The sequence below is a fragment of the Felis catus genome, chromosome E1, assembly GCF_018350175.1.
Source record: "Felis catus isolate Fca126 chromosome E1, F.catus_Fca126_mat1.0, whole genome shotgun sequence".
Taxonomy (NCBI): domain Eukaryota; kingdom Metazoa; phylum Chordata; class Mammalia; order Carnivora; family Felidae; genus Felis; species Felis catus.
In genome coordinates, this window is record NC_058381.1 from 9383784 (window position 1) to 9395603 (window position 11820).

The 11820-nt window shown below is 50.6% G+C and overlaps 1 protein-coding gene across 6 annotated transcripts in view; it reads right to left on the reverse strand.

Annotated features, from left to right (window-relative positions):
• The window catches only part of LOC123381861, a 38941-nt gene that overhangs the window by 23943 nt on the left and 3178 nt on the right, over positions 1-11820 (reverse strand). For all 6 annotated transcript variants that reach the window (XM_045044248.1, XM_045044249.1, XR_006589369.1 and 3 more), the window contains one exon: positions 11361-11519. In XM_045044248.1, coding sequence (XP_044900183.1) covers positions 11361-11519 — 159 coding nt within the window. The remainder of the gene's footprint in view (positions 1-11360; positions 11520-11820) is intronic.

The following is an 11820-nucleotide window of genomic DNA, read 5'->3' on the forward strand; positions in this document are numbered from 1 at the left end:
TTGAATAAATAAATAAATAAATAAACATTAAAAATTTTTTAATAAAGTTTTCTTTTTCTTTTTTTTTTAAGTTTATTTATTTTGAAAGAGCGAGCAAGCAAGGGAGGGACAGAGAGAGAGAGAGAGAGAGCGGGAGAGAGAGAATCCCAAGCAGGCTCCCCACTGCCAGCACAGAGCCCGATGCGGGGCTCAAACCCACAAACCACAAGATCACGATCTGAGCTGAAATCAAGAGTCAGACGCTTAACCGACTGAGCCACCCAGGTGCCCCTGACGTTATTTTTCATTTAAAGAACCTCTACCTCCAACGTGGGGCTTGAACTCATGATGCTGAGATCAAGAGTCGCATGCTCTACCATCTGAGCCAGCCAGGCGCCCCTCACCCATCTTTAATAACCAGTTCCTCGGAACACCTCTCCGGCACCCTCTTCGTTCTTTATGACTCACTGCACCCCACCCTGTGTTCATCCCCATCAGAGGCCCTGTAACACTTCATTTCACGTATTGGATTACAAGTCTGTCTGCCCTGCCGGACGATAAATTTCATGACACATAGTAGGCTTTCAATAGATGCGCCGTGAATATTATACACACATGGACTCCGCGAAAGGGAGACCGAATACAAATAAAAATACACACACCCAGTGTATATCACAGACACGGATTCTAGAGACCGACTTTCCGGGAGGCGATGAACCCGTGGAATTTTTCTTCAAAGCGAGCCCCCAAGGAGACATCACTTCTCCCTTCCCCTCAATGGCCAAACACCAGCAAAACAACGTCAACTGCCTCCTGGGCCTCCCGGATGACTCACTGGAGAGCTTTCTTGGGGAGGCGTGGGAAGAGATGATGGTTGACAAAAATAACCACAAACATTTGAAGCATCACCGACCGAGCCTCTGTCTGTGGGGTGAACAACAGGGGCGGATGGCAAGGTTTCTCCCAGGCAGGGCAGCAACCCTCCTTCCAGCACAAGTGGTTCTCCAACACTCACGTGGGCAGAGACCCAGACGAACGTAGGGTAAGTGAAATTCAATAGCCCCTGTTCCTATGCAGTCAGCCGCTCGTGTTCGATGTGCCCGTTCTTGGTAAATGACGAAGGAAGCACCCGTGTGAGCAGTGATGACTGAACCTCACCAAGCTGATAATTCCCTCCGTGTCTTTTTAAATTGTTACGAAGGGCTTTCCCCACCCCGTACATCATCTCGTTCGAAGAGCACATCAACCAGGACAGAGGGGCGATTTTACAGACGAAGAAAAAGACTCAGGGAGAATCAGTGATTTACCTGCACAGAGCATGATGCAAAGTGGTCCAAAGACCGGCAGCATCGGCGTCACCTGGGAACCTGTTGGACACGTGACTTCTGAACCCCCGCCCAGATCTACTAAATCCGAAAGTTTGCCACGGGGCCCAATGATGTGTTGTAACAAGCCCTCCAGGTGATACAAGTACATGTCCAACCACTGACCGAGGGTGTGCAGGTAGCAAGTTATAGACCCTGGGTGAGAACCCAAGGATGTCCTTAGGTAATAGTTGTCATCGGACTACGTGAATGTTAGTAAACAAGAGTTTCCTGCTTTTACTTGCTTCATGAAGCCCTGCAAAGACCAGCTCCAGCTATAGCTCCGCCTCTCTCCACTCCACTCTCCCTCCCACCGGCCTCCTCCATTCCTTAGACATGCCAAACTCTTTTCTGGCCCCAGGACCTTTGCACATACTGTTTCCGCTGCTTGGCACGCCATACCTCCCGGCTGGATTCTTCTCACTTTAAGTGCCGCCACAATGCCTAGCACAAGGTAAACACTCAGCAAACACGTATTGAATAAATAAGCCACAAACCAGAGGCGACTCAGAAGAAGGAAAAGGCAATTTCCTCCATTCCTGCCTCCACTAAGAATGGCCAATCTAGGCTGCCCTTTGGGGAGGGGACCATGGAAAGCAGTTAAGAGTTTGAATATCAGGGGTACCTGATGAAAGCTCCCGCGTAGGACCTGGTTTCCAAGGACAAGCACATCAGTGGATTAAGCTGCAGTGACCACAGATGGGAGGGAAGGGAAGCTGGCTTTAGTTGGGAAAAGAAGAGTGATGGGACCCAGGAAAGGGTGTGGCTTCCCTGAGACTCTCTTCTTAATTGTGGCAAAAAACATAGAACATGAAATCTACCCTCAACACTGTTTTTCACCCTCAACAAATTATTTTTCGTCTTTCGGCTCAGGTCAAGGTCTCAGTTCGTGGGTTTGAGCCTGGTGTTGGGCTCTGTGCTGACAGCTCGGAGCCTGGAGCCCGCTTCCGATTCTGTGTCTTCCTCTCTCTCTCTGCCCGTCCCCCACTCGCGCTCTGTCTGTCTCTCCCTCTCAAAAATTAATAAACTTAAAAAGATTTTTAAATAAATAAATAAATTTTTATTTATTTTAGAGAGAGCGTGAGCAAGCAGGGGAAAGGGGCAGACGGAGACAGAGAGGGAGAGAATCTCAAGCAGGCTTCAGGCTCAGTGCAGAGCCCAATGCAGGGCTCGATCCTACGATTCTGAGATCATGACCTGAGCTGAAATCAAGAGTCAGACACCCAACTGATTGAGCCACCCAGGCGTCCCTACCCTCAACAAATTTTTTTAATGTTTAGTTATATCTGAGAGTGACGCACAAGTGGAGGAGGGGCAGAGAGAGAGGAAGACAGAATTGGAAGCAGGCTCCAGGCTCTGAGCTGTCAGCACAGAGCCCGACATAGGGCTCGGACCCATGAACCTTGAGATCATGACCTGAACCAAAGTCAGATGCTTAACTGACTGAGCCACCCAGGAGCCCCAACCCTCAACAAGTTATTAAGTGTACAGGATGGTATCATTAAAATGTTTTATTTACATTTAAGAGAGAGAGAGAGAGTGCAAGCAGGGGAGGGGCAGAGAGAGAGAGAGAGACAGAATCTGAAGCAGGCTCCAGGCTCCGAGCTGTCAACAAATATCTCTTTGACATCTCACTTTCAATTCTTTGAATAAATATCCAGAAGGGGGGTTGCTGGGTCATATAGTGGCTCTAGTTGTAGGTGTGTTTTTTTTTAATGTTCATTTATTTTTGAGAGAGAGACAGAGTGTGAGTGGGGAGGGACAGAGAGAGAGAAAGAGAATCCGAAGCAGGCTCCAGGCCCCGAGCTGTCAGCACAGAGCCCAACGCGGGGCTCGAACTCAAAAACCGCTAGACCATGACCTGAGTCGAAGTCGGACACTTAACCGACTGAGCCACCCAGATGCCCCTACTTTTAGTTTTTCGAGGAGCCTCCATACTATTTTCCACAGTGGCGACACCATTTCACATTCCCACCCGCAGCACACAAGGCTTCCAGTGTCTCCACATCCTTGCCAAATCTTGTTATTTTCTGCTTTTGCTTTTGTTTTTGATAGCAGTCATCCTAATGGACGTGAAGGGGTATCTCCTTGTGGTTTTGATTTGCATTTTCTTTTTTTTTTTTTAATTTTTTTTAACGTTTATTTATTTTGAGACAGAGCGAGACAGAGCATGAATGGGGGAGGGGCAGAGAGAGAGGGAGACACAGAATCTGAAACAGGCTCCAGGCTCTGAGCTGTCAGCACAGAGCCCGACGCGGGGCTCGAACTCGCGGAACGCGACATCATGACCTGAGCCGAAGTCAGCTGCTTAACCGACTGAGCCACCCAGGCGCCCCTTGATTTGCATTTTCCTAATGAGTAGGGATGCTGAACACCTTTTCATCGGCCGTTCGCATATCTTCTTTGGAGAAATGTCTGTGCAAGGCCTTTGCCCACGTTTTAATTGGGTTTTTGCTTTTTGTGGCCATCCATGGAACCTTCTATCTGGCTCTTGATTCTGCCATTTATAAAGTACTACATGTCAGGTAGTGTGTAAAGCCAGTCACACGCGCAACCTCATTGTCCTTACGACAACCTTGAAAGGCAGGTACAGTAAGAATCTGCGTTTCACAGACGAGGGTCCAAAGCCCAGAGAGGTGCAGAGATCATGCCTGTGTCTCTCAGCACCTCAGAACTCGGGACTGTCTCCCCGCCGGTGGTGGAGACAGTGTCTTGCTTTCTGATGTGTCTCCTCAAACACCCACAGGCGCCCAGCAGAGAGGGTGGGGAGCTGTTGAAACCCGGTGCTGGCCCCTCGGGGCGGGGGGGGGGGTGGGGGGACTGGCCTCTACTGCCCGTCAGCGTTCAAGGGGCAGAGTCATGTTCTTTTACATGGCTCTTCTTATACCAACCATGAGAAAGGAAAGAACGCAGTGTGAGAACACAGGCAGAACAGTGGTCCCCCAGAGATGTCCACGTCCCGGTCCCCCAGAACTACTGAATGTTACCTTACGTGGCAAAAGGGTTGCTGCAGATGGGATTAAGTTAAGGATCTTGGGATGGGGAGATTATCCTGGAATACCTGGCTGGGCCCAATGTAAACACAAGGGTCCTTATAAGAGGGAAGTAGGCGGGTCAGAGAGAGAGAGAGGAGATGTGACAACGGAAACAGAGGTCCGGGTGATGTGATGGCGGGAAAGGAGGCGTGAGCCAAGGAATATGGGCAGTTTCTAGAAGCTGGGAAAGGAAAGGAGACGGATGTCCCTCCTGAGCCTCCACGGGGAGCACAGTTCTGCCAACACCTTCGTTTGACCCAGTGAGACCCCCTCTGGACCTCCGGCCTCCAGAACCGTAACTCAGGAAAAATGATGTTCTTTTAAGAACGTGGTGATTTGTTATAGCAACAATAGGAAGCGAATGGACCAATAGAAAATGGACCAAAAAACCCCAATAGAATATGGGCAACCCAATAGAAAATGGACAAAATGGGCACTTAACACACAAAGGAAATGCACGGGTGGGGAACCAAATGAAGAGATAGTCAACATCAGTGATTGTTGTGGTTCGCCTGGGCTGCCGCAACAAAATGCCATAGACTGGGTGGCTTAGAATAGAAATCCCCCTTCTAAAAGGGGGCAATAAGAACAAAAAGGGAGGGGGTGATAGATCCCAAGCAAGTCCCAAACCTAGTCTATGGTATTTTGTTTGGCAGCCTAAGCTAAGACACCAGTAACTGAGGAGATGTAAGTGAAGGTCCCTGAGATTACATTTTAATTGGAAAAAATGAATACATCTATCAACAACCAGCATGGGAGAGAAAATACGAATCCGGGGAGGGATCTCTCATATGGTGCCGGGGTGGGGCAGCACTTTGATGGGAAGCAATCCAGCATGAATCCTAAATGTTTTGTTTGTTTTTGAGAGAGAGTGCATGAGCAGGGGAGGAGTGTGTGTGTGTGTGTGGGGGGGGAACAGAGGATCTGAAGCATGATGTGGGGCTCGAACTCATGAACCATGAGATCGTGACCTGAGCCGAAGTCAGATGCTCAACCAACTGAGCCACCCAGGTGCCCCACAATCCAGCATTAATTCTAAAGCTTAACAGTTCCACTCGCAGAGCTCTACCAGGTGTAAGACAAGAATGTACAAGACCATTCATAAAAGCACTGTCCACAGTGGCAAAAGGCTGGAGACACTTGAATGGCCGTCGGTGAGGGAGTGGAGAAATAAACCGAGGTATGCTCATAAATGGACTATTACACATCATCAAAATGAATTGACTACAGTGACGGGCAGCAACAAGGATGATACTTACCAACGCAATATTAAATTAAAACAGTAGCTCTGAAAAAAAATTGCACAGGGCAGCATACCCTTTGATAACGTTAGCGACAGCGGAAATAAAAAATAGATAGCCTGTAGGAACACATATGAATCCAATTCAACTCCCCAGAGGGTGTGGGAATAGAACAAAATGGATGAAACAAGATTGGGCATGATTCGAAAAGCTGGAATCTGGACAATAGGGGCATATGGGTTCACTTTATTAGTCTCCCTAGTTTTGTGTGGGTTTGACGTTGCCCATTATACAAAGAAATTTTGGGGCGCCTGGGTGGCACAGTCGGTTAAGCGTCCGACTTCAGCCAGGTCACGATCTCGCGGTCCGTGAGTTTGAGCCCCGCGTCAGGCTCTGGGCTGATGGCTCGGAGCCTGGAGCCTGTTTCCGATTCTGTGTCTCCCTCTCTCTCTGCCCCTCCCCCGTTCATGCTCTGTCTCTCTCTGTCCCAAAAATAAATAAATGCTGAAAAAAAAAAATTCCAAAGAAATTTTAAAATAATATAAAGAGGGGCACCTGGGTAGCTCAGTCGGTTAAGCCTCCGACTTGGGCTCAGGTCATGATCTCGCAGTTCGTGGGTTCGAGCCCCGCGTCGGGCTCTGTGCTGGCAGCTCGGAGCCTGGAGCCTGCTTTGGATTCTGTGTCCCCCTCTTTCTCTGCCCCTCCCCTGCTCACGCTCTGTCTCATTTTCTCTCTCTCTCAAAAAAATAAATAAATAAAACATAAACTTAAATTAAATTAAATTAAATTAAATTAAACTAAATTAAAATAAAGAGGGAAGCAGGGAATGATGAACACAGGAATCAGGAGTTAGGGCAAAGGTCTGGAAGAGAACCCTACGATGAAATGGCTGCCTTGGCTTTGTTCTGTGTTGGGTGTTGAGTTCAGGAGCACTGATTACATAACTGACTAAACAGCTAGATTAAAGCAAATCATGCATGGAGCAGTGGAGAAAGAATGAGAGAAGTGGAGGGGAAAAAGCAGAAAGTCAGCCTTGTGAACAGTTCTCAGCTGCCCTAGGTGGATGCGTCCCTCGGGTGTCCTGTTTGCATGGAGGTACTTGCAACTCATGGAGACCTGGCCCCTGGCCCCACCGCTGGCTCTCCTCCTCGTCAGACGCCATTACTCTGGCCATCTGAGAGTACCCTTTCTGGAAAAGGCCTGGGCAAGGTATCCCACAGCTCTGAGGGTCCTGAGAAGGGCTAGATCCACAGACTGGGATCTCACACAGGTGGTCGGCTTGACCCGGCAGGCTTTCGGACTAAAACGTAGGGGTTCACGTTCATCCCCGGCACATGCTGCCAGCCATCGGGGACCCTGGTGCATTTACCTGGTGGCCAAAAGAAGGCCCCAGGTGTCAGGAGAGCTGCTGAGAGAGTAAGCTAACTGGTCACCCTGGAAAGGAGGAGGGTTGTTCGAAAGAAAATGAACTGAGAGACAGAGACCCCTTTTGTGCGTGTGCGTGTGTGTGTGTGTGTGTGTGTGTGTGTGTGTGTGTGTGTTGTGAGTGTTCCCTCCGGGCCAGTTCTTTCAGTAACGCCTAAATTCCTCAGAGTCAAGAAATGCTTTTTCTGTCCCCTTTTGCAACCTTAATGAGCTCTCGGGAGACAACAATTTACCTCCTTCCTGCCCAGGCCCCAGCTCTTCCGGCTCTTCTCAAAGTTCGGTCCCCAGACACACCTGACTGGCAGCATCAGTATCCCAGGGAAACACATTTAAAAAGCCGCTGCCCCTGATTTCCTGAATCAGAAATTCTTCGGGTGGCACCAGGGGGATCTGTGTTTTAACAGGCCCTCTAGGGCACTCCGATGGGAGGGAAGGGGAGGGAAGGGAAGGGAAGGGAAAGGAAGGGGAGGGGAGGGGAGGGGATGGAGGGGAGGGGAGGGGAGGGGATGGAGGGGAGGGGAGGGAAGGGGAAGGGAGGGGAGGGAGGGAAGGGGAGGAAAGGGGGGGAGGGAAGGGGAGGGAGGGGAGGGAAGGGGAAGGAGGGGAGGGAAGGGAAGGGGAGGGGAGGGAGGGGAGGGAAGGGGAGGAGAGGGAGGGGAGGAGAGGGGAGGGGAGGGAAGGGGAGGGAGGGGAAGGGAAGGAGGGGAGGGAAGGGGAGGGAGGGAGGGGAGGGAAGGAAAGTGGGGGAGGGGAGGGGAGGGAGGGGAGGGAAGGGGAGGGAGGGGAGGGAGGGGGAGGAAAGGGGGAGGGAAGGGAAGGGAGGGGAGGGAAGGGGAGGGAGGGGAGGGAAGGGGAGGGAGGGGAAGGGAGGGGAGGGGAGGAGAAGGAGGGGAGGAGAAGGAGGGGAGGAGAGGGGAGGGGAGGGAAGGGGAAGGGAGGGGAGGGAGGGGGAGGAAAGGGGGGAGGGAAGGGGAGGGAGGGGAGGGAAGGGGAAGGAGGGGAGGGAGGGGGAGGAAAGGGGGGGAGGGAAGGGGAGGGAGGGGAGGGAAGGGGAAGGAGGGGAGGGAAGGGGAGGGAGGGGAAGGGAAGGAGGGGAGGGAAGGGGAGGGAGGGAGGGGAGGGAAGGAAAGTGGGGGAGGGGAGGGGAGGGAGGGGAGGGAAGGAAAGTGGGGGGGAGGGGAGGGGAGGGGAGGGAAGGAAAGTGGGGGAGGGAAGGGGAGGGAAGGAAAGTGGGGGAGAGGAGGGGAGGGAGGGGAGGGGAGGGAGGGGAGGGAAGGAAAGGAAGGAGGGAAGGTGAGGGAGGGGATGGGAGGGGAGGGAAGGGGAGGGAGGGGAGGGAAGGGGAGGGAGGGGAGGGAGGGGGAGGAAAGGGGGGAGGGAAGGGAAGGGGAGGGGAGGGGAGGAGAAGGAGGGGAGGAGAGGGGAGGGGAGGGAAGGGGAAGGGAGGGGAGGGAGGGGGAGGAAAGGGGGGAGGGAAGGGGAGGGAGGGGAGGGAAGGGGAAGGAGGGGAGGGAAGGGAAGGGGAGGGGAGGGGAGGGAGAGGGAGGGGAGGGGAGGAGAGGGAGGGGAGGAGAGGGGAGGGGAGGGAAGGGGAGGGAAGGGGAGGGAGGGGAAGGGAAGGAGGGGAGGGAGGGGAGGGAAGAAATCCCGAGGAGCTCCTCCAATGTCTCTTCCAACTGCAGACTTACCTGTGTCTTTCGCCTTCCTTTTCCCAAATCGTGCCAGAGTCCACCTGATTCTCGTCTGAGTCCAGTCACATTCTGCTCACCTCCCACCCACCTCCCCAGGGGCCTCAGGCCGCCCAGCCTCCTGCCTCCTGTTCCTACCTACATCCTCTCCTCACATTCAAAGACAAACAGCAACTACATGGCAACAACATTTTCACACAAAAATGCTTAAGATATACATTGAGCGCATATATTCTCAAAAGCAGTGGGGACTTGGTTTTGAATTCCCGATCTTCAGTTCCTACCAAGGAGGCATTGGGCAAATTCCTATTTCTCCTAAACTTCAGCTTCTCTTTAAAAAGGGGCATCGGGGTGCCTGGGTGGCTCAGTCGGTTAAGCGTCCGACTTCAGCCAGGTCACGATCTCGCGGTCCGGGAGTTCGAGACCCGCGTCAGGCTCTGGGCTGATGGCTCGGAGCCTGGAGCCTGTTTCCGATTCTGTGTCTCCCTCTCTCTCTGCCCCTCCCCCGTTCATGCTCTGTCTCTCTCTGTCTCAAAAATAAATAAAAGTCAAAAAAAATTTTTTTTTAAAAATAAATAAATAAAAATAAAAAGGGGCATCATGGGGAGCCTAGGTGGCTCAGTCGGTTAAGCCTCCGACTTTGGCTTAGGTCATGATCTCAAGGTTCATAGGTTCGGGCCCCATGTCTGGCTCTATGCCGACAGCTTGGAGCCTGGAGCCTGCTTTGAATTCTGTGTCTCCCTTCTCTCTGTCCTTCCCCTGCTCACACTCTGTCTCTCTCTCTGTCTCTCTCTCTCAAAAATAAATAAACATTAAAAATTTTTTTTACAAAAAGGAGGCATCATAACACTTTTTGCAGAATTATTAAAAAATGATAAATATAATCAATGTAAAACCTACTGCAGCAATAGAAGATTGCACTGTTTGATCCATACATTAGATATTTTGATTTAAAGATTTATGCAATCTGAATGATCTTCAAATTCCATTAGGCATCTTATACTTCAAGTTCTTACAACATGAGTAGAAACTGAAATGAATGTTCAAAGAGAAATCATGATGTGAATTCCTTAATTCCAGACTTGAAGATGACAAAACACCAGTGCTTCTGATGTTATAAAAAATTACTTGCTTAGGGGCACCTGGGTGGCTCAGTTGGCTTAGCGTCTGACTCTTAGTTTCAGCTCAGGTCATGGTCTCACGGTTTTGTGGGTTCGAGCCTTGCGTGGGGCTCTGCACTGGCCCCACTGAGCCTGCTTGGGATTCTCTCTCTCTCTCTCTCCCTCTCTCTGCCCCTCCCCACTCCTGCTGTCTCTCTCTCAAAATAAATAAATAAACTTTAAAAAAATTACTTGCTAAAAGAGAATGACAAAAGGATAAATTCCAGGATTTTCTCTTAGTAAAGTGATCTATCTCCCTTTAAAAAAACAAACAACAGGGGGGCACCTGGGTGGTTCAGTCTGACTTTGGCCCAGGTCATGATCTCGTAGTCTGTGAGTTTGAGCCCTGCATCGGGCTCTGGGCTGACAGCCCCCTTTCTCACAAAGGGGGTGCTCTGCATCGTAAGGTGTTGGGAGGTGGGCTACTGGTACCATTAGTTAATTTAAAAGTGAATTAGGCATTTTCTAATGAATCAGCCTAGAACCTGCTTCCTATTCTGTGTCTCCCTGTCTCTCTGCCCCTCCCCCACTCGCACTCTGTGTCTCTCAAAAATAAATAAACATTAAACATTTTTTTTAAATAAAAAGAAGGGGTGCCTGGGTGGCTCAGTCGGTTAAGCGTCCGACTTCGGCTCAGGTCATGATCTCGCAGTCAGTGAGTTCGAGTCCCGCATCAGGCTCTGTGCTGACGGCTCAGAGCCTGGAGGCTGCTTCCTACTCTGTGTCTCCCTCTCTCTCTGCTCCTCCCCCACTCACACTCTGTCTCTCAAAGATGAATAAATGTTTTTTTAAAAATGCATTTAAAAAATAAATGAAAATTTAAAAATAAAAATAAATAAAAAATAAAAATCACCACCACCACAAAAATTGCAGTCCCATTCACAAGTTTCTTGAAAGAACAATCTCCTTAATTCTCTGCAAACTGATTTCCGGAGGCTCGTCAGTAGCTTCCCTGTCAATAAACGCAACCTCCGTTTTCGTGCTCTTTGTGGTCCGTTCAATCATTTTATCGAGCGCCTGCCCTGGAGTGAGTTCCTGCCACTAGGCTCACACATTGGAGGTGGCCATGTGTGGTTTTGGGTTTTTTCTCATTCAACAAGTATTTTCTGAGCTCCTCCCGTGTGCCAGGCACTGTGCTCTGTGGGCACCGGGGGACACCCTGGCCTGGAGGTGAGCCTAGGTCATTACAGCTACGTCTGGCACAGACAGTGAGACCCAAAGAACACGCAAGATGGACACCTAACTGCAGCCCGTGGGAGGCAAGGGAATCTCAGAGGCCATCCCCGAGGAAGCGACATCCAAGTTTAGTCTAAAGGATAAGAAGGGACGAGGAAGAAGGAATCTCTGGGTGGAACAGCACAGGCCAATGAACAGTAGAAACATGGTACAAGCTATGCTGTGGTGGTCACAGGGAATTCGAGTCACACAGAGGAGGGCACGGGGGTGTTCAAGGGAGGTGACGCCTTACCTGGATCTTCAAGGATGATGAGGCGTCTCTTAAGGAGGCGAAGGATGTCCTGGAAAGACCATGCTGCGTGTGCAAAGGTACAAAGTATGGCATCTTGGGAGAGGTGTAAGGGAGTACGAGATGATGGCTGAAGGGCAGGGCATGAGGACAGTGCAGCACCTGGGGGACACGAATGCCATAGTAAGTAGTTTGGACTGAAAGTGATAGGAATTGCTGAAGAGGAGAGAGAGACAGAGAGACAGAGAGAGTTAGTTCCCTTTTATAGTGATGGCTCCAGCTGCTACATGGAAGACACATTAGGAGAGTAACACCGGAGCGGGGGAGACAAGTTAGAAAGAAGACTATTGTAATCCAACGATTAGGGTGAAAAATGACAGGTCCTACAGGTCCTGTAGGTCCACACAGGTCCTACAGCAGTGGCTGTAGGATGTCAAATGTAAACAGCTGGTTCACTGATATA